General features: G+C 52.6%; 1 protein-coding gene across 4 annotated transcripts in view; it reads left to right on the plus strand.

Annotated features, from left to right (window-relative positions):
- Positions 1 to 22,160, plus strand: part of MGRN1 (mahogunin ring finger 1) — a 57,345-nt gene that overhangs the window by 26,704 nt on the left and 8,481 nt on the right. For 2 of the 4 annotated variants that reach the window (XM_003790841.3, XM_012805800.2), the window contains exons 5-14: positions 2,018 to 2,135; positions 7,248 to 7,314; positions 7,670 to 7,719; positions 9,985 to 10,032; positions 11,981 to 12,049; positions 13,937 to 14,096; positions 17,028 to 17,137; positions 19,014 to 19,079; positions 20,483 to 20,709; positions 21,894 to 22,017. In XM_003790841.3, the coding sequence (XP_003790889.1) occupies positions 2,018 to 2,135; positions 7,248 to 7,314; positions 7,670 to 7,719; positions 9,985 to 10,032; positions 11,981 to 12,049; positions 13,937 to 14,096; positions 17,028 to 17,137; positions 19,014 to 19,079; positions 20,483 to 20,709; positions 21,894 to 22,017 (1,039 nt within the window). The remainder of the gene's footprint in view (positions 1 to 2,017; positions 2,136 to 7,247; positions 7,315 to 7,669; positions 7,720 to 9,984; positions 10,033 to 11,980; positions 12,050 to 13,936; positions 14,097 to 17,027; positions 17,138 to 19,013; positions 19,080 to 20,482; positions 20,710 to 21,893; positions 22,018 to 22,160) is intronic. The other 2 variants (XM_012805804.2, XM_012805803.2) reach the window with 1 other exon arrangement.

Consider the following 22,160-nt stretch of genomic DNA (forward strand, 5'->3'; position numbering starts at 1 on the left):
TTTTTTTGAGGCAGAGCCTCAAGCTGTCCCCCTGGGTAGAGCACTGTGGCATCACAGCTCACAGCAACCTCCAGCTCTTGGGCTCAAGCGAGTCTCCTGCCTCAGCCTCCCAAGTAGCTGGGACCACAGGCGCCGAGCCTGAGGCTTCACTTCTACCTCACACTTGGTTACTTTAACGTGTACTACCACAGGTGGGGAGTGCGCCGGTACAGAAGCATTGGGCGGGACCACAGCAAGCCCCTCTGCCCACTCCTTGCTCCTTGCTGCTCTGGGGGTAAGCATGGCACTCTCAATGTGGGCTTGGTGCCCCCCTCCTTGGGCCTCGTGTGATAGCTGGTGCTCCTGTGGCTTGTTTTCCTTGGGTGCAATCACTGTGATGGAGGAGCCCAGGTTCTGGGGAGGTGCCTGGGGGCTGCCTCAGAGAGGATATGGGTCAAGATCAGATATACCACCCCAGGTGAGCAGCCTGAGTAGCCTTATGTCAGGCCTTGGCCGACTGTCTCAGTGTGCATGAGGAGAGGGTTCTGCTGCCACCCAAAGAGCCAGAAAAGCAGAGGATGACTTGCAGACCTGCCTAGTGTAACTGTGTCCTGGAACCCTGGGGGGGATGGGGAATGACAGAAATGCCACATTCTCTCTCTTAGGGACCTGGTGTGGGCTTATTTCCCCTCCCAGAGTGCTGGGCTTGAGTGATACCTGAGCCAGAGTCACGAGAAAAGGGAGAGACTCCAGGACCCAGCCAGACTGGAAATGCTCTGTCCTCTTGAGCTGTAGGACAAGCCACTTTCCCCATGTCCTTTTTTTTTTGAGACAGAGTTTCACTCTGTTTTCCTAGGTAGAATGCCATAGCGTCATAGCTCATAGCAACCTCAAATTCCTGAGTTCTAGCTATCCTCTTGCCTCAGGCTCCCGAGTAGCCTGGACTACAGGTGCCTACCACAATGCTGGGCTAGTTTTTCTATTTTTAGTAGAGAAGGAGTCTCTCTTTTGCTGAGGCTGGTCTCAAACTTCTGAACTCAAGCAATATCTGCCTTAGCCTCCCAGAGTGGTAGGATTACAGGCGTGAGCCACTGTGCCCATTCCTTTTCCCATTTCTTGACAAGGAAATAGGCTCTGATGGAAGGAGTTGCCCAGGTCTGTCTAAGAACAACATCCCAACTCAAGCCCTTTCTTGGGGGCAGAGAGCTGAGTTCCCTTGAGGCCCTGATGACAGGTTTGGGGCCTCTCCTATCTTTGTGCTATCGTATAATAGCAAAACCTCCTAGTCTTTAAGCTGACATGCCAAGGTCCTTGTCCAAGAGATTCAGGGAGGCCCTGCTGACAGTAGGTGGAGTGATGGCAGTGGTGAGATTGTGCTTTGGATTCCTGAGTTGGGAGACACCAGAGTCCATCAGCATTGAATGTGTGCACCTTTTAACCCAGCTTCTTCTCTTCTAGGACTCTTTATCTTGGGGATATGCTCGTAGGGTAGCCAGGACAGCTGCACAAGGCTGATCCTTGAGGTAGTATTGGGACTGGTGAGATGTGGGAGACCCCCTAGTGTTCCCCAAGAGCCTGGTCAAATCAGAGTAAAACTGCAGTGGGTCCTGTGTAGTAGTTCAGAGAAGACAGAAATGCTTCACTTGTGATGATGGTGGGACCGTTTCTGGCTGTATCAGAGAGTGAAAGAGTGGAAGAATCCCAGGAGTCCCCGAGGAGTGATATGTGGAGTCTCTGGGGCAGAGTGGAGCATGTGTCTTCCACTGTGTGTGCTTTGGCATTGTGTTCCTTCAAAGAAGGAAACAAACTTAGCACCTGGTGGAAAGGCATAGCCACAGGCTGACAGAGCTGTGTGGAGAGCAGAGAGGCAGTAGGAGCTGTGAAAGGGCAAGGGCTTTATGGCTATGTAGGGTGCTTCCTGACCCCCCCACCAGACGGGTCCCCAGAAGGTAGGTGGTGCCTGCCGTGCTGGTCATCAGAACTATATAAGGGCCCCTGGCTGCCCCAGTCTCACCACCTTCCTCCTGGATGCCCTCAGGTATAGCCCCAAGAACTCGCAGCTGCAGTCTGAGACCGTCCACTACAAGAGAGGGGTGAGCCAGCAGTTCTCCCTGCCCTCCTTCAAGATCGACTTTTCCGAATGGAAGGATGATGAGGTAACCCGGCCAGGCCCTTTCTCTCCCTTGCCCCTTTTCCCGAATTCTCTCTTCTTGTGGGTGGGGTTCACGGAAACAAGGCCTGATAGTTCAGATCCTTCCACACACACTTTAAGCACCAGGGTGGCTGCCCAGGGATGGTCTTGAGGCTGGAGCTGAGTGCTGGCTGGCTCCATCTATGGCCATCAGGACCCTGAACCACAGTGCAGCAGGATCTCTTCACTCTTGGTGGCTTCCCTCAACCTTTTACTGTTATGGGGTTTTTTTATTTGAGACAGAGTCTCATTATGTCGCCATCAGTAGAGTACCATGGCATCACAGCTTATGCAGGTGTCCTCAAACTACAGCCCGTGGCCTGCCTAGGACGTTTATCTGGCCCGTTGGGTGTTTTTGCCGCCACAGCCTGTCCTGCATAGCAGCCGACTTGTCCCGGGGTCCACAGTCTGGCCCTCCAACCGTCTGAGGGACAGTGAACTAGTCCCCTGCTTAAAAAGTTTGAGGACCCCTGGCTTACAGCAACCTCTGGCTCTTGAGCTTAAGCTATTCTCTTGCCTCAGCTTCCCAAGTAGGTGGGACTACAGGCGCCTGCCACAATGCCTGGCTATTTTTAGTAGTAGTTGTCATTGTTGTTTAGCAGGCCCGGCTGGGTTCGAACCTACCTGCCTTGGTGTATGTGGCCGGTGCCCTAACCACTGAGCTACGGACACCGAGTCCCTGTTATGTTTTTCTAAATCATGCTATGGACATCTTTTTGCATCATTACCCACAAGTCTCTTCAAGGCCTTTTGCAGTCTGCATGCAAAGTGACTTCTTTGCTAGCTACTCCTAGCTTCTGTTTATTTCAGTCAAAGCCATGTGTTCCCTCCTTCATTCTGTGCCTTATTTTCCAGTGTCCATTTGGCTTGGAGCTTGCAAAGACCCTTATCTAGGGCACCTGTTTACCAGTGGAAGCCCCATAGTATGAGCCTGGGAGGAGACATTTAACACACTGGCCTCTCCCAGGCTGAGAGAGGCTGAGAGCTTGAGTGTGACCCATGTTGGTGCCAACTGCCTCAGCTCTTCCCTGACAGCAGCTGGTTTTCCCTATGAAAGCCTCCCTCATCCTTACATTAAAAATAAATTAAGCATCTCTCTGGGACTCCTTTGGGTAGACAGGAGTATCTATTCTCCCCCAGCATTATTTGGATTGTGTGCCCCGCTCTGTGGTGACTTGTGGGTAATACACAGTGTGTGTGTGCTGAGCACTGGGGAGCAGGACTTCCTGTGGGGGATAGTCCTGGCTCCCTTTTTTTTGAGACAGAGTCTCATTTTATTGCTCTTGGTAGAATGCCATAGCATCATAGCCCCCAGCAACCTCAAACTCCTGGGCTTAAACAATTCTCTTGCCTTAGCCTCCTGAGTAGCTGGGTCTACAGGTGCCTGCCACAACAACGCCTGGCTATTTTTAGAGATGGGTTGTTGCTGTTGTTCAGGCTGGTCTCAAACCTGTGAGCTCAGGCAGCCCACTTGCCTTAGCCTCCCAGTGCTAGGATAATAGGCGTGAGACACCATACCCGGCCTCTGGCTCCCACCTTCCCTGGGGTTCCTCCCCTGTGTCTTCTGGGGCGCCTCATCCTCTGTGTGAGTAGCTGGGATGGGTGTGAGCTGTGGAACTGCAGAGAAGGTAGCCAGCATCTGAGGGACCATAGCACCATGGCCCTGGTTCCATGGAGGAAGTTGGGGCCGTGGTGGCCCTGGTTGTCTTCATCTCTGTCCCTGTCTTCAGTAAGTGTGCTGAGGAAGTTGAATGGGCATCTATGCTAACTATGACCCTGGGCTCCACTGACCACTGGCCAGGCTGACTATGAGCAGGCGGCAGGGCCAGCTACTGCAGCAGAGCCTGCCGAATGGCGGCATTATTGGGATTCTTGTGGCTGCAAGTGACAGAAAGACATCTTAGTCTGGTTTAAGGAAAGAAAACCAGGGATTTATTGGCATTTGTTCTGAAAAGGCTGCATGGCTTGAGATTTCTTCCAGGGCCATGTCATGGGGGCGGAGTCCCTCCCCCTGTACCCAGAGCTGGCCTTGCTCTCAGGCAGTGCTCTGCAGACCAGCATTGTGAGTGTCCTGGTATAGGTCCAGGAGGCTGTGTGTGCTTTCCTTCTGTGGCCCCTACTTGGGCTGGAGCATACCATTCTTGGCCAGAGAGGTGGCTCCCTGAGGAAAACTAGGGTGTAGCCTCCTGAAGATGTTGCTCAAGGCTGGGCAGCTAAAGATGGAGCTGCTCGCACCTTCTAGGTAGGGTTTAGACAGGTTGGGGAGGAGCCCCCAGGTGGGTCAGGGTTGGTAAGAGAAATACAAGACTGCCTATGGCGGCAGTGGTGACCTTTCTCAGAAGCAGGGAGAATGCAGGTCGAGAGGCCAGGAGGCTGACTCAGCTCTCTGCTTCTCTCTAAACCTGGGAGAGACCTGTAGCTCTTTGATTCTGGTTCTTCCATCTGTAGCTAGAGCCCTGGCAATCCCTCTCTCCCTTTCTCCCATGGTGGCTATGAGGAATAGGTGAGTGGTCTGCAGAGTGCTTACAAGGTGGGGAGGGGGGGCTGCCAGCTGGAGAGGGGAGAAACAAGCAGTGGTCACTCCTTGCTAGTGGGTCCACCACCCACACCTCCCTGGACCGCCGGTTTTCATTCCAACACCAGCAAAATGCACTTGTCAGCATTCAGTTTATAGAGTGCAATGGGAAGAAAAAGTCCAAATGAAGCTCTGCAGAGAATGAAGTGGCCCATGTCAGTATTGGTGCTGAGGTGCTGGTGCGAGGATGCTTGGGGCAGGTGTGGGTGCACTGGGGGACACAGTGTTGGGCTCCCAGAGCCCTGCTTTCCTCCAGGAGTGGAGTTCTAGGATCTTAGGTGGCAGGAAGCCTGCTGTAGCTGTCTGCCAATGGGGCTAGGTCACCTGCCAGTGTGGAGCCCCTGCAGAACAAAGTGTGCCTGGTGTGGCCTGGGAACTGCAGGGTGTTTGCTGGGGCTACACCTAGGAGAGCACTTCATTAGCACTTTGTCCTAATATGGTAGGTATAATAACCCCAGTTCACAGAGCAGAAATTGAGGCTCAGAAAGGGAGGAGGACTTGAGGTGAAAGTCCCCCTGGGCTACTAGGGTGGGAACATGTGGTCAGTTCTGCTTTTGCTGTCTCATGGAGGGACAGCTGGAGAAGGAAGATTAGTCCTATGTGTCCCTGCTCGAGGCTTATCCTACCTGATACTGCGCAGGAAGGGAAACCTGGGCATCTTCCAGTAGGGGGATCCTATTGTTTCTGAATGTCCGTTTACAGGATGGTGCTTAGCTGTGGTCTTGGGATTTTAGTGCATGAGACCAGGAGTAGCTGCTGTGACATTCTGCAGGGCCAGTGGCTACTGGAGACAGACTATAGTGTTTGACCCCATCCCCATGGGTGGTCTTGCTTAAGTGAGGCCTGTTCTTCTAGGCATTTGGAGGGAAGGGCCTGCCTGGGCCAGTCCCACTAGACCCTTCCTCTTTGGGATTTTATCCATCTTTTGTTATGTTCTGTTTCTTAACCCCTGTATTGTGTTAAGATTTGCATATCACATGGTTCACTCACTTTAATTGTACAATCAGTGGGGTTTAGTGTGTCTTCAGAGTGGTGTGACCATCATCTGTTCTTTTATTTATTTTTATTTTTTTATTTTTTTTGAGACAGCCTCAAGCTGTCACCCTAGTAGAGTGCTTTGGCATCACAGTTCACAGCAACCTCCAACTCCTGGGCTTAAGCGATTCTCCTGCCTCCATCTCCCTAGTACCTGGGATTATAGGTGCCCGCCACAGCACTCGGCTATTTTTTGGTTGCAGCCAGCATTGTTGTTTGGCGGGCCCAGGCTGGATTCAAACCCACCAGCTCAGGTGTATGTGGCTGGCGCCTTAGCCGCTTGAGCCACAGGTGCCAAGCTGGTTATCATCTGTTCTTTTAGTAAATTGTTATTGAAAAATAAATCTTGACTTTCCCCCAACATATGTCTGTTGCTTCTGTGGCAGACACTGAGGATGTGATGTTGACTAGTCAGGCAGGGTGTCTGCTTCCTGGGTCTTGTCCAGCAAGGGCTGGTGATGATCCAGTGGCTTTTCTTGATGTGATGGGTAAAAGTGATACAGAGAAGCTTAGGGGCTGAGAGGGTGTTCATGGGGATCTACCACACCTGGGGGCCCAGGAAAACCTTTCTTGAGATCCCGAATAGGAATTGGCCTGCATGGCTCTTGTGAGGAACAAGGAGGCCAGACTGGCCACCATGCTGTGTAGGGAGCTGGCTGTTGGGACCTTGAGGGCCGTGGGGCTGAGGGCTGCAGATAGGGGAGTAGCTGTTAGTCTGAGTGCAGGTGGGTGTAATGAAAAGCATGAGAAGACGTGCTATGTGGCCTTCTTTCCTTCTGGCTTGGGGGAGGCAAGGCATGGCATGCTCTTTTCTTTAGAGAGTTACACGGTTACCATATGACCCAGCATTTGCACCTGAGCTGGTACCCAAGAGAACAAAAGCACAGGTTCCAGCAGGCTCTGTACATCAGTGTTCATAGTAGCCAAGAAGGAGAAACAACCTGTGTGCCCATCCACAGATAAATGTGCACACACGAGGGTTGGGCACACTGAGGAATGTTACGAGGTGTAGGAGGAGGAAAGCACTGATTTGTACCACAGTGTGGGTAAGCTCTGAAAACATGTGTTGAGTGAAAGAAGCCAGATGCAAAAGGCCACCTGCTGTGTGATTCCACTTGTATGAAATGTGGCAATGAAGAGGCAAATCCATCAGGACAGCGCAGATTGGTGGGGGTTGTGGGCCAGGGAGTGAGTGGCCCTGGGTGTGGCGTTTTGTGTGGGATGAGGAAGAGTTCTGACTGTGGATGGTGGTAGCTGCATGACATTATGAATGTACTTGATGGTTTTAAATATGGTTAAAGTGGCAACGTTTATGTTACATGTATTTTACCACCAACCCCCCCCCCCGAAGTACCAAGCCAGGCGTCCACCTTCTCCTATTCAGACCTGCTTACCAGCCTCTCCCTCCAGCTCAGCCCTGCTTTGACTGCTGCAGGTCCTGAGCATTCTTGCCTCTTTTCCTCCCAGTTGAACTTTGACCTGGACCGGGGTGTGTTTCCAGTCGTCATCCAGGCTGTGGTGGATGAAGGAGATGGTGAGTGACATTGGCTTGTCCTCTTCTGTCCTCCCTTCTGAGCATGGGGCCCTGCAGGGAGGGAGCTGCTTCCAGAGGTCCTTCTCATCTTGGTCAGCATACGGAACCTCTTCCCAAAGTGAAGGATGTCAGTGCAATGCATGTCCAGGCTCTGGGATTGCCATGTAGGGTAACTCAGAGGGTGAGGGAGGCTGGGGAGCTGCCCAGGCAGCTGTGGGGGGCCCCTAGGCAGAGGAGGCTGAAGCGCTGGAGCAGTCCCTGGACTGATCTCTAGGTCAAGTGCTGGGAAGATAGAGAGGCTAGATTGAGACAGGCCTGCTTCAGCTCTGACCACTTTGTCTAACTCTCCCTACAGTTGTGGAAGTGACTGGCCATGCCCATGTGCTCTTGGCTGCCTTTGAAAAGGTAAGTGTCTGGCTCCCACTGTTCCTAGGGCCTGGGAGCTAGGGGCAGCAGGGTGCCCTTTTGAGGCTAGAAGCCTGAGTATAGGATCAGGGCTTGGTGACTTGGGCTGAGTGTCAGGGCCAGGGCAGGCAGAAGAGTCCTCCATTAGTCTGTACTTCCCAGGAGATTGGTCCTGAGGCTGAACGTCCCATCAGGAGGCTTTTCAAAGGGCATTTAAAATGTGGCAAGGAGAATGCTCCAGACCAGTGGTTCTCAACCTACCTAATGCTGTGGCCCTTTAATAAAGTTCCTGTGGGTCACGACTCACAAGTTGAGAACTGCTGCTCTAGACTGAGACCCAACCCTATAGAACCCTTTAGAATCTGCTGACACAAGGGCTGGGATATCTATATGGAGAGCTTCCTGCCACAGATTAATGCTTTACTGGCATGTGGAGAGATGGTCAGTGTTGGCCATACCCTTTCCCACCTGGCCATTCCCTTTGAGTGTACCTGGGACCTGTCATAGTCTCACTAAGGCCTTCTGCCCCTTCCTCCTCTGACTATAGCAGCCTGGCTGCTGTGCATGCTGGGCAGACCTCACTCACTGCAGGAGGCCTTTCCTGACTGCTCAGCGCAACTTGCTTGATGGGGCAACTTGCTTGATGCTCGTGAGGGCAGAAATGGCCCCTTGGGCTGTATGTATCCTTGGAGCCGAGTATGATGCCTGGCAGGTAGCAGATGCTCAGGGAATGCTGGCAGGATGCATGTGGGTCTGCTGTCTAGCGTGGCCCCAGGTCCACATGTCCCTGCTCGCAGATAACTTTGCTGGAGGTAGTGGGGTATCTGTGTGTGATAATGCACCCCCACACCCTGTGTGGCCTGACATCATTAGCACTCTGCAGTTGTGCATGTTCTCAGTACCAGCCTGTTCCCCCAAAGTGTCAAGGAGCCCACCCAGTAGCAGACTGCTCATTGGGGCCCTCCCAAAATGCTTGAATGCTACCAAACCTTGCTCTTTCCCTGACATGCTGCTGCAGCCCCTAAAAGCTTCAAGTGCAGATTTGGGCTTGGTCCTGTGTTGTGGGTCTTTCCAAAGCTCCCTAGGGTGGGTTCCTACAATTGGGGATCAGGGCCCTTCTGATCTATTTACCTTGTGGTGTGGTTAGGTCTGTATTTTCCCAGGGTCAGAGTGCTGACCATGGTGAGCTGAGTGCCCTGGGTCTCTGCCTCCTCCCTGGTTAGTGCTGGGCTTGGCCACTGCATTCCCCACGCTTTGCCTTGTGGGAAGAGATGGTAACTGTTACACATTTGTGTTCCCTGGCTGAGGCAGATGGATCGTGTTTGGCAGACAATCCCTTCTGCACTTCCAATTTATTTCTTATTTTATTTTATTTTTTTAGAGACAGAGTCTCACTTTATTGCCCTCAGTAGAGGGCTGTGGCATCACAGCTCACAACAACCTCCAACTCCTGAACTTAGGTGATTCTCTTGCCTCAGCCTCCCGAGTAGCTGGGACTACAGGTGCCTGTCAAAACGCCAAGCTATTTTTTTGTTGTTGCTGCAGTTTGGCCGGGGCCGGGTTTGAACCACCCTCGGTATATGGGACCAATACCCTATCCACTGAGCCACAGGTGCCGCCCTGCACTTCCAATTTAAAGCCCAATTAAAAACTGCGTTATTTTTGGAGTCTAGCATTCTGGAAATTTCTTTTATGACCCATGAGCCTCACCAGAAAATTCTGAGTGCTGGTCTGATGGACTCTGGAAGGGATAGTATTGTTGCAAGTTCTCAGATCTGATACCTTAATTAACCTTGTTGAATTCTGAGCAGTGTATTTCCCTGGACACCCACTGAAGGTGTTTATTTTCAATAATCCTTAGGTTTTTAGAGCCCTGAGCATTCTTGTGCATGTGTGCATGCTCTGTGCTGTCTCCCTAACTAAACTGGACCCTTTGAGAGCAAGAACTTGTTTGTCTTAATTTTTGCTGTCAAGGTGTGGCTTTGTGGTATGGGGAGGTTCTTGTCCATCTTCTAGACTTGACTGAGTGGCCAACTTGTGCAAGCGTTAGGATTACCCAAGGAAAGTTGGGTTCAATAGGTCTTCTCTGGGGCCAGGAGCTGTGTTTTTAGAAGGCTGTCCAAGTAGTTGCACAGTAAGGTCCGATAGCCACATTTGGTAGATCCTGGCGTGGCTCTTTTGCCTTTATGTGGCAATGGCTGAGCAGGAATGCTGAGGGGGCCACACCAACTATACTAACTTCTGTTTCTTTCCCCCTCCCTGCAGCATGTGGATGGCAGCTTCTCTGTGAAGCCTTTAAAGCAGAAGCAAATTGTAAGTCTGTCTGATGAAGTATCATGGCCTCATTTGATTTAAGATACACACTTCAGTAGTCTTTGTGGCCTGATCCTCCTGGGCCCCTGCAGTCGCTGTTGAAACAACTGCGTGAGAGCTGGCTAACATGTCTTCCTGCTGGGCTCTGAGCCCTGGGATGCCAGGCCTATTTTTGAGTGTCTGTGCATGTATGGTCTACCCACCTGGGACCAGCAACGACATTCATAGACCTTGAGTTTTACCCACTTTGAACCATGGTGCTTGGAACATAGTAGCATTCAGTAAACATCAGCTGAATAAATGGAAGAGGAAGGAAAGAGACAGGCAACAGAAGGACTGTACCCTCCTCTCTCGCTTCTTACAAATTCCTGAAAATATTTCAGTGTGGGGTAGAGAGTTTGATTGACTTCATCAGTATTTGTAAAGGATGAAATACTCTGGAACACATGAGCTGTGGACTAGGTTCAGCTTTTCTTTGGGGTCAGGAATTGAGGTCCTGCTCTGGGAAGAGTTATTCCTGGTGGCCCTCCCACTTAAGCACTGTGAAAATTTAAAGGGATGGGATCCTCGAATGTGAGCATTGTCAGATCTTGATATGGGGACTGATTTTTTTTTTTTTTTTTTTTGAGATAGAGTCTCATTATGTCACTCTTGGTAGAGTGCTGTGGCGTCACAGCTCACAGCAAACTCAAACTCTTGAGCTTAAATGATTCTCTTGCCTTAGCCTCCCAAGTAGCCGGGACTACAAGCACCCATCACAAAGCCTGGCTATTTTATGGTTGTAGTCGTCATTGTTTGGCGGGCCCGGGCTGGATACGAACCTGCCAGCTCTGGTGTATGTGGCTTGGCGCCCTAGCCACTGAGCTGTAGGTGCTGAGCCTTTATTTATTTTGAGATAGAGTCTCACACTCTGTTGCCCACACTAGTGTGCCATAGTGTTCACAGCAACCTTAAACTTCTGGGCTTAAATGATATTCTTGCTTAAGCCTCCCAAGTAGCTTGGACTACAGGTGTGGGCCATAGTGCCCAGCTAATTTTTCTGTTTTTTTTTAGTAGAGATGGGTCTCACTGTTGCTCAGGCTGTTCTTGAACTCCTGAGCTTAATCAGTCCACCTGCCTCAGCCTCCCAGTATGCCAGGATTACAGGCATGAGCCACTATGCTTGGCCTTTGGGACTGATTTTAGCAGGCTGTGGCTAGGGTCTGTGTTCCAAAGCTGTGTTAGTTATCCTACATGTCGCTGCTTAGGTGTGTGTAACTTATTTTAAGCCATCTCTTGGGAATGGTGTTTGTTAGCTTTCAAGAGAAGAGACATAGCAAACTTTGGTGGGTCCAGACCCTTGAAGAACCCAGGAAGACAGGAAACTCCAGTGACAGTCAGAGCACTCATCTTGGGAGAGCTGACTGGCAGGACTCTTGCTCTCTGGAGTGGTGCTCATGTTCCGTGGGATTGTGGGAAATCTAGTAGCTTAGATCGCTTTGAAACACAGTCAGTGTGAAGCCTTCAGGGAGTGAGTGGCAGGCCCTCACCTTATATTTTTTATATACTTTATAAAAATTGGTTTGGTGTCTCTGAGACCAAACCAGAGGTGTTTTCATGTACTGTGGAAGGAGACGTAGGGAGGTGGTAGGCTCTTGGGCTGAAATCTCAGGCCTTTAGGCATCTACTCCAGTAGCCCTTGTAGGGCTGGTAACAGGTAGGTCCAAGTGGTTTTCCCCTAGTGCTGGCATGGGAAGGTAGGCAGAGGGCATGACTGTAGGCCTTGCATGACTGCAGGCTCTGCATGGCCGGCAGACCGCTGGTTGGGCTAGGTAAGTGGCAGGTTTTACCTACTTCTGTCCTGGGCACCTTTAACATACTTGCTCCCGGGACCCAAACCTGGCACCTTAGAGGTAGTGTTGGGCCAAGTGGGTACAGAGGAGCCCAGCGAGCCCCTCTCTGCTCTCAGGTGGACCGGGTCAGCTACCTGCTGCAGGAGATCTACGGCATCGAGAACAAGAACAACCAGGAGACCAAGGTGTGTCTGTGTGTCTGGCACCTGCTGGGGGTCAGGCCAGCCTCACTCCCTAGTTCCTTCTGCCTTTACTCAGCCACTTATTGGGAGCGACTAGGCTTCTGGGCCCCCGGGTCTCATCATTTTTTGTTAATTTTTTTAAAAAGTTAACAAAGTTTATAGAACACTTTGCCTTTTCTTAGCAAATTCACTGCCTTAGGTAAATTGCCGTCCATGTCCCAAGGCAGCTTGGGGAGTGCCTCCTGCCCTCCCCTGGCAGCTGTGCTGCCTTGTTGGAGCCTACACTCCCCACTGGCGGCTGACTCCCTCCTCCTGGCAGATAGGGAGCCCATGCAGTGCTGGTGGACAGATGCCCCATTCTAGATGTCCATAGAAGCAGCTGTGATGGCTGACAGACCCAAGGTGTAGTCAAGCATGGCCAGGGAACAGTTGCAGAAAATAAAATTGGACCCTGTTTTTTTCATTCTTTTTAAAGGGATTCTGCTACCTATTTGTTAAAATCTCTCTGAAAGTGTCAGATGCCACTGACACTTTTTTTTTTTTTTTTAATGGAGGGGGAAGGGTTTTTGGGTTTTTTTTTTTTTGTAGAGACAGAGTCTCACTTTTTCGCCCTTGGTAGAGTGCAGCGGAGTCGCTCCAGCAACCTCCAACTCCTGGGCTTAGGCGATTCTTCTGCCTCAGCCTCCCAAGTAGCTGGGACTACAGGCGCCCGCCACAACGCCCAGCTATTTTTCGTTGCAGTTTGGCCGGGGCTGGGTTTGAACCAGCCACCCTCGGTATATGAGGCCGGTGCCCTACTCACTGAGCCACAGGCGCCTCCCCACTGACACTTTCAATGTGGCATCTGGACCCACAACAGCCGGAACCTAACTGGAAGCTGGGGAGGTGAGAGATTCTGGCCAGGCCTCCCCTCAACTGAGGGCACTCTGCTCATCCACAAGTTTTACACTGGGGGTTGGCCAACTTCCTGAAAAAGGGCAGATGCTAAGTGTTCTCACTGTATGGGCCACAGGGTCTCTATCATATCTACTCAGTGCCATCAGAGGCAGAAGCAGCTGCAGATAATATCAAAGCAAGTGGGTGTGGCTGAATTCCAGTAGAACTTTATTTATAGAAAGAGGCTGTGGCTCTATTTTGTTCATCTGTTTTAGATTTTTGCACTTTTTATTTTTGTACTTTCTGGCTGGGGCTGGGTTTAAACCCACCACCTCCAGCATATGGGGCCAATGCCCTACTCTTTTGAGCCACAGGTGCTGCCTTTTTTTTTTGAGACAGATTCTCATTATGTCATCCTTGGTAGAGTGCTGTGGCATTGCAGCTCACAGCAACCTCTAACTCTTGGGCTTAAGCAATTCTCTTGCTTCAGCCTCCCAAGTAGCTGGGACCATAGGCACATGCCACTCTTGGCTAATTTTTCTATTTTTAATAGAAATAGGGTCTTGCTCTTGCTTAGGCTGGTCTTGAGCTCCTGAGCTCAAGTGATCCTCCTCAGCCTCTGAGAGCTCTGGAATTTTAGGTGTGAGCCATTGAGCCTGGCCTTGCTGTTTTTCATAACCAGATAGTGGATATCTCAGTCATTGTGAAGGTTCCTATTGGCAAGGCTCTTCCATATTTCCTCTTTGGGTCTGAAGAGCAGAAAGCGGCCTGGATTCTCATGATTTAGATGGGCAGAGGCACAGGTTCTCTCTGCAGCTATGTGCTCGGCGTGGCCGAGATTTGAGCCTGGTGCTCAGCACTTGGGGCTGTTTCTGGAGTTCAGCTCCAAGGTCACCTCCTTCTGCCCTCTAGTGACAGAAGGGAAGGGACAGCAGGTGGCATAGCTGGCAGCTCAAAGGGCTGGCTGTTCTGGGCAAGGTGAAGCCATTGACTCCCAGGTCTTTGTCCCTGCAGCCCTCAGATGATGAGAACAGTGACAACAGCAACGAGTGTGTGGTGTGCCTCTCCGACCTGCGAGACACCCTGATCCTGCCCTGCCGCCACCTGTGCCTCTGCACCTCCTGCGCGGACACATTGCGCTACCAGGCCAACAACTGCCCCATCTGTCGGCTACGTGAGTGCCTTGGGCTGCCACCCCTTGGAAGGCTCCATGGATCAGGGCCTAGCCATGCCACAGTGGTTCTGAGCCAGGGGGTCCTGGAGCTATAGGTCCCGTGCTGGCTAAGAAGTAAAGGGCCACTGGGTTTTTTTTTTTTTTTTTGAGATGGAGCCTCAAGCTATCCTCCTGGGTAGAGTGCCATGGCATCACAGCTCACAGCAACCTCCAACTCCTGGGCTCAAGCAAGTGTCCTGCCTCAGCCTCCAAGTAGCTGGGACCACAGGCGCCCGGCACAACGCCTGGCCATTTTTTGGTTGCAGCCATCGTTGTTTGGCGGGCCTGGGCTGGGGATTCGAACCTGCCACCTTAGGTGTATGTGGCTGGTGCCACATGGCCACTTGAGCCACAGGCGCCGAGCCAGGCCACTGGTTTTTGATCCAGTACATGGTGCATTGTTACATGGCCAAGGTAGTTCTTTGACATTAGCACTGATGGCAAGTGCACCAGCATGTGTGCCGTGCCTGTCTTCACAGTCTGCTGTCAGAGAAATCAGACTTCCAGAATGAAGGGCCTCAGAGGTGCTCTAGGGCAAATGTTTGTAGTGCCATTTGAACTGGACAAGATTTGATCAGTGAATGAAATCTTTATTTTAAAGTAAGTAGAAAATATTTTGATAAAAAGTTACAGTGAGCCGAAACCAGAAAAGTGTGCTAGGTAGAAAATTGATTTTGGTTTTTTGGAGCATCATGTTGGGTGTAAATCTGAATGTCATTTGTCTTCCAATAGAGGGAACCCAAACCATCTCAGGATAAGAAAACCCAGCAGGTCAAAATGAGTCTCTGGCTAGTGGGCAGTGGCCCTGACTCCTCTGGGTCCTGGCAGTGGGTACAGGGACGATGTGGAGGTGCCTGCAGAACTGCGGGGCACATTTGTTTAGGGGTTCTCAAGCCCATGAGCCAGGATGTGGGATTGTGCAAGGATGGTAGCCCAAGCCCAGTTGTGAGGCTTCCCTGGGGCTATTTGGGGCTCTGAGAGGCCTTACCTGAAGCCTCAGCTGATAAGAAGAGGGTAGGTATGGGCTGCCTGAGAGCAGCCTTAACAGCATGTTGGGCTCATCCCCATGAAAGCCAGGTGGCCATGGAAAAGATGTTCATGTGAGAGCTGTGGTAGTTCCTCAGGGCAGGCTGGGTATACAGAGTAGAGGACAAGGGTGCATGGTCTGGGGGTGTGGAGCCCAGGATGAAGCCTCAGCCGACGCAGAATGGGGCCTCGGGGGAGAGGTGGTCAGGGCCAACCTGTGTGAGGCTGGGTACTTGGAGGATGAGAGAGACAGGTTGGGATCGGGGACCAGGGAGTCAGCCAGGCCTAAGCCAGGGGTGGGGGTAAGGTTCTTCTCTGTGCCTACTAGCAGGTGGCCCTGGGGACCGATCCTGTCCCAAGGGTAGCCCTTACATGCTGGCCATGGTGCCCTCACCACACCATGAGCAGCAGCTCTTAAGGGAGTTGCCTTATGTGTGGGGTTGGCCTAGGTGCCCCCATGTCTTGAAGCAGCTCTGACAGGACACCTTTGCCTCCCTTCCCTCATCCTCAGATCCCAGTACCCTAAGATCCCCCCCAGAAGCCAAGGCTTCCATAGAGCTCCTATAGAGCTCCGTGGCTGGGAGTCAGCCCAGTGTGGGACAGGACCTCTAGCTGGCACTGAGCGCAATGTCCTCAGTTCTTCCTGGCCCGCCACAGTTTTTCTGGGGGTTGAAGCATAGGCCCCCAGGCAGTGTTTAGCTCTTGAGCTGATCCAGCTAGGCGAGCGCCCTTGTCACTCAGGTAGTCCCCTCCCCTGCTGGCCACCGACATGGAGCTCTATGGACCGCTATGGACCTCTGCCTTTAGCCATGGCTGTGTCTTTCTTTTGATGGCTGCTGCTGTACCCTGAGGTGTGGACAGGCATGGAGATAGGAGGCTGTCTGTGTCCAGGAAACTCAGGCTGTGCACTGTCTCCTAGACAGGGCCTGGAGCCAGGGGTGGCACAGGAAGGGAAGGGGGATCTCCTGCTCACAGGGCCTGGGCCAAGTGTAGGGCAGACAGTGAGTAGCTGAGGGAGGGAAGAACGGGGTGCTGAGCAGTCAGGACAGTGTCTCTGAGGAGGCCTGAGGGAAGGATAGTCTGGTGGACTTCAGCAGACTGCGCCCAGGGAGCTGAGAAGGCCTGTGGCTGGGTAGGCGCTGTAGGGCCAACTTCTAGCTTCTTTTGGTGTGTAGGACTCTGCGGGTCAGTCCTCAGACCCGAGTGTGGAGCCCCTGTATGGCCTTGCCAGTAGAGGGACCCTTCATGGGCAGCCACTGCTCCCCTGTGTAGAAAATGTGGGGGGCACTGAGAAGCACAGAGCTGGGAGGCAGCCCTGGGCCCCTTAGCTCCTGCCCCAGGATGCAGTTCCTCCATCTTGTTTAGTTTGGGGTTCCTACTTCTGTAGCCTGTTACTCATGGCCTATGGCCTGTGCTCCTCACTGGGCAGTGTCTTAAGATCATCCTGCTTTGTGAATAGGACAACTGCAGTGTGGCAGTGGCATCCTAGGTCCCAGTTTATTTTCTGTGCTCCTGGTGGCTGTTTTCTGTGCCCCTTGGTATACCTAGCATGAGACATCTCACAGTCAGGAATGCCCTTCTCCTCCTGCCCTCAGCTGGCTCCTTGGGGCCAAGCCTGTGTCCCCGATATCCTGTGGGCTCACAGTGGGTCTCGTGTACAGCTGAGTGTGGTCAATGAGGCTTGGGAGCCCCCTGGGGCAGCACCCATGGCTTTGCTTGTCTCCCCTTCTGGGACTATTTTGTTAAGACTGTTTGCTTCTCACAATGTAGCTTTTCTGGTTTGTCCTAGGACTGCTGTGGGGTGGGGGGCCTGGAGGGTCCTCTGGGTGGTGACCCTGCCTGACTTGAGCCCCCCGTCCTGCCCAGCTTTCCGAGCCCTCCTGCAGATCCGGGCAGTGCGGAAGAAGCCAGGAGCGCTATCCCCTGTGTCCTTCAGCCCCGTGCTGGCCCAGAGCCTGGACCATGAGGAACACTCTGTAAGTGCCTTCCTGTCTGGGGGCATGGAGGAGCTAGACCCCAGACAGCACAGCCACCACCCCTTTGTCTTCATGTATTCAGTGGGCAGGTGTGGCCCCTCAGGTGGTTGTGAGGCTTCACTGGGGTGACCAGGCTGGGCCCAGGAATGTCAACTGCTGGGATTATTGTTGTTCCTGCTAAGCCTGTGATGTTGCTGAGTGCACATGTTGCACATCTCTCCACAGAATGGTGGAGCTGGACACTCTGTGGTTCTCAGTGAACGAGCCATGTTGTTTTCCTCATGAGGTGCCCTCCAAGGGGCTTGATCTACAGCAGCAGTTCTCAACCTGTGGGTTGCAACCCACAGGAACTGTATTAAAGAGCCATGGCATTAGGAAGGTTGAGAACCACTGATCTAGAGAGACCTTACAGGTGGACCTCAGGCAGGCAAGGCAGGTGGGGCTCTGGCTTTAAGAACTCAAAGAGATCAGGGAGAGAGATCCAAAGACAGAGACGGGGATGGGGGGAGACAGGTGCAGAGACACAGAGTAGGTGGTGAAGAGAAAGACATGGAGAGATGGTACAGAGGAGAGGCTGAGATGGATAGGGCAGGGGGCATGGTGGGCAGGGAGCATGTGGGGCAGTGGACCACCTGGTATGGGGTTAGGTCTCAGGCTCCCCGCGGGCTGTGCATGTTGTCAGTGGATGAGTCTTTTTCTTACTGTCAGCTGAGGGTTTTTGGTGCTAGTGGTTCTCAAAGGCCCTGCTGCCTTTTTAAAAAGAAAAAGAGGAAGAAAGCCCTGCGCTGGCACTTAGGACAACTCTTGGAGCTTCCTCTCAGTTGCAGGACCAGGGGCCTACTCAGTGTTCCTGAAAATTGGGCCAGCCTTTAACCATCTAGAAATTCCTCTTAAACCCCAGATTCAGGGCTTTTCTCAAAATCTGATGTTGTGGTCTTAAAGCTGGAAACACGATTTGTGGGTCCCTGTCATTCCCCAACTTGGGCAGCCACACAGATTTTTCCTGCTGTGCCCCCATGGGCACCAGGGCTCCCAACACCAGGCCCCATCACATATGCTCAGGTTCTTTTTCTTTTTTCTTTTTTTGTCCCTCCCTGTTTCTTCCCTGGGCTGAGGGTTTGGTGAGTCCTTCTTATCCCTGAACCAGCTGAAGTGTGTCCTGTGGTACAGTGAGGCCCAGGGCTTGACATGAGCTCCCGTGTCTACGTGCTCCATGCCCCAGAAGGGCCCATGTCTATGCCTTCCCTGCTGCAAGGTCGAGAGCCCAAAGTGGATGATCCTTGCTGGCTGCCATATTCACTCCTGGGCCTTATCCACATAGTGCCAGAAAGAGCCCAGATTAGGAAGTTTTTTTCCATTGAGCCTATTAAGATAAGAGAGTGGGTTGATTTGGGGCTGCTTTCTCCCCAGCTGTCTTAAGTTAAATGCTGGTGATAAGTTATGAGATGGTACACGGTTGACAGAGGTGCCAGGAGCTGGTTGGGGACCTTTGGCCTAATGGCCTCAGGGTCTCTGCCTGTACCCAATCAGGCCCACTTTAGAGTGTGTCTGACCACTCTCACACCAAACCTGCTGCTCTGGGTGATCTGGAACCATGGTGAAGGCTTTAGGTATGGGGTCCAGTTCCGCACTCTGGACACTTAGTGTAGGACCATTGGTGTAGCTCCTGGGGGCTGGCTGGATGTGCAGAGAGCCTACCCGGAGGCGAGCAAAACCTGCAGTCACCACAGTCCCTGAGATTCTGGTGCACGCAAAGCTTTGGAAGTTCTTGGTCCCTGTGAGCCTAGGAGACAGCAAACCAGAGAGACCCCATTCAGCCCACTCTATTGCATGTGAAGGGGGGTAGTTGTAAAACATATGATTTTTATCTTGACAGTGTCCCTTTAAAAAATCAAAGTCGTACCCCGCCTCCCTGGCCAGCAAGAAACCTAAAAGGGAAACAGTAAGTGTGTTTGGTCCTATGGCTACATTTTTTGGTCCTGTTCCTTGATTTTTAAACCAGTGACAAGTATGGGAAATCCCTTCCACCCCAGGCTAATGTTTGATGAACATAGTCTGTCATATCTGCTGCTCATCCCAGTGTCCCTGCCTAGGATGGGCATCTGTGGGACAAGCAGAGCTTCAGGTCCATGGACAGAAAGCCAGTTGCTACGGCCCTGTGTGGAGGGACAGCTTGAGGCCCAGGCGCCATCCCCACCAGCTTTGCCTGCTGCCCCTGGTCTCCCCAGTGCCCTGTTTCCCTTTGTTTTCTTGCTGGCAGCGGAATGGGTGTGGAGGGTGGGACTAACAGCCCTGCAGGCAGCATGCCCTGCGCTCGCTTGCTGGTCTCCATTCCACTCCTCTGTCCCACAGCACAAAGAGCCCACAGAGAGCCAAGGACTTTGGTGTCTCGCTTCCTCCCTGCACCCAGGCAGCAGCCGGGCTAGGCTTCCACTTGGAGCCTATGTTGATCCAGGCAGCCTCAGCTGAAGCCCATGTGCCCTCAGTGTGACTTAGAGAGGTAGAGGTCACTCAAGAATTGGCCAGAGAGTGTCCTTTCCTTTAGAAGGGTGAAGAAATTGAGGGTAATTGTCTACCTTTAAATTGAAGGCAGGTGAGGGAGCAGATATGTGGTAGATAGAGTTCCAGAAAGCTGCCCTGCCCCCCGCTCCACACTAGCCCATTCCTCTGCCACTACTCCCACTGCCCCCATGGTCCTCAGGGCTGTCCCGTTTCACTCCCTGCTTCCTTCCAGGAGCTCAGGGGCAGGGGGCTTATAGAAGAGCTCCAGTGCACTTGCCCCCTTGTCCTAGTTTTGGGGGAGCGAGAGCAGGGCAGGGCAGCACCCCCGCTATGTCCTGACTACTGTTCTCCCAGGACCTGAGTGTCTTCCTTCTTCCTCAGCCTTGTCAATTTTATCCTCCAAAGAGGGGTAAAAGTGGCTCTCCACCAGGACATCCATTAGAATAGCCTAGAGTGTGTCCCCTCAAGAGACCTGGGTCAGAGCAGAGCTTCTGGCAGCCTGGCTGTCCCCCATGTGGGGTGTACCTCTTCTGCTGGTCTCTCTTGCCTCTGGCATGGCTTCCCTATGCCCTGCTGAAGTTTTCCTGTCTGCACTAACTCTTTGCTCTGCACCTCCAGCCAGGCAGGACAGGAAGCCAGGGCAGGCCTGGTCCTCACCCTGGTCACCAGTGTGGGTATTTGGGTATCCACGTACGAATGCTCGGGCTGACAGCCAAGAAGGCAGAGTGGACAGGAGGTTGTCAGAAAGAAGGTCTTCGGGGGCGGAAGGTCCCTGGGACGTGAGCCCAGCAGGGGGCAGGGACTGGACCTGTCAGCTTCCCCTCACCCGTCCTGTCTCCACAGAGCTCTGACAGCATCCCACCTGGCTATGAGCCCATCTCCCTGCTTGAGGCACTCAATGGCCTTCGGGCCATCTCCCCAGCCATCCCTTCAGCCCCCCTCTATGAAGAGATCACATACTCGGGCGTCTCAGATGGCTTGTCACAGGCCAGCTGTCCACTTGCTGGGATTGATCGGATTATGGAGAGCGGCCACCCAAAGGGCAAGCCACGGAGCAAGTCTCCTGACAGGTACAGTGGGCCTAGTGCTCCCTCCTGGGCAGGGCATGGACACCCATGGGGCCTGCTGCCTGTGGGCTGGGTGCCTGCGTGGCAGTGGGTGGCAGTGTATCTGTGCAAAAGCAGGGTTATTTGTGGTTTTAAATTTCAAATGTGTTTTATGTGGTGATTGACCAGAAGGACATACAAGACCCATAAAGTTTATTACAACAAAGGTACAGGCCAAAGCAGCAGGGGCAGCTACATCAGTGCTCGCCCCCGCAGGTGACACCCAGGCAATCTCTTCATGTGGCAGCTTCAGGGCATGTGCCATGTCTCTGCCAAGGGGACCCCTTTTGAATCTCATGGTCCTAAGACTTTATGGGGGTACTTGCATGTAGGCACGTCCTGCCCTGTGACCAGTAATGGCAACAGAAACTTGGGCCAGAGCATGAATGAGATGCCAGTCACTGATCTTGTGGCTCACACCTGATGAGCCAGTGGGCTGTGGTTCATCTCTAGATGTTATCGAGTCATCTGTCACTGACACCAACAACCTTCTGAAGGTCAGCTGCTCGAGTTCTCCTGTCTGCACTAACTCCTCTGCAATTGGTTAAGGGCCAGACTTGCAAGTAGTGGTCGTCTAGCCTGCTGTGTTGACTCTTTCCCACATGGGTGTTAGTTTTTTGATAGAAAATTGTAAGTCAGAGACAGAGTTTATAATGCCACCCTCAGGGCTTCTATGATGGAGCCCCACAGAGAACAAGCTCCAAGGCTGGAGGAAGAGACATGAGAGTGTGTCTCCTGCTTCTTCCTTGCACCAGGGAGCCATTGTCATTGTTAGTTTCTCTTCTAAAAAGAAAAAGATGCTGGGTGGTGCCTGTGGCTCAAAGGAGTAGGGCTCCATATGCCGTAGGTGGCGGCTTCAAACCCAGCCCCAGCCAAAAACTGCAAAAGGAAAAATAAAAAGGTGCTTTGGCCTGTGCTAGTGTGCCAGGAAAGGGGGCTCTGTCAGGGTGGGTCTCTGCTGACCGCTGGTTACTGGGCACCATCCCAGTTGCTGCTGGCAGAAACACCTCCCAGGGAGCCTCTTTGTGTATCCCAGTAATCATATGCCAGTTTCCCTGCGGGCATCTGGGCAGGGACCTTTGTGGTTCTGATGGGTTGGCCTTTCTTGTCCAATTGTCCTCTGACCTTTTGCCCCTTGTTTTCCACAGCACTCTGCGGTCTCCATCATCCCCCATTCATGAAGAGGATGAGGAGAAACTCTCAGAGGACTCAGATGCTCCTCCCCCACTGAGCAGTGCAGGGCTGGCCCTGCGGGAGAGCAGTTCCCCTGAGGTGAGGCCACCACCCTGCCTGCCTGTGCTTTCCTGCTCCTCAGCCTTGGTGTGATTCCTTCCAGCTTCAGTTTCCTTGTGTGTCCCTGGGACGGGGTGCTATTGGGTAGAGTCTCCAGGCTATAGGAGGGGCCCTGTGTGACG

The sequence above is a fragment of the Otolemur garnettii genome, unplaced genomic scaffold (assembly GCF_000181295.1).
Source record: "Otolemur garnettii isolate 467f Iridium unplaced genomic scaffold, OtoGar3 scaffold00044, whole genome shotgun sequence".
NCBI classification, from domain to species: Eukaryota; Metazoa; Chordata; class Mammalia; order Primates; family Galagidae; genus Otolemur; species Otolemur garnettii.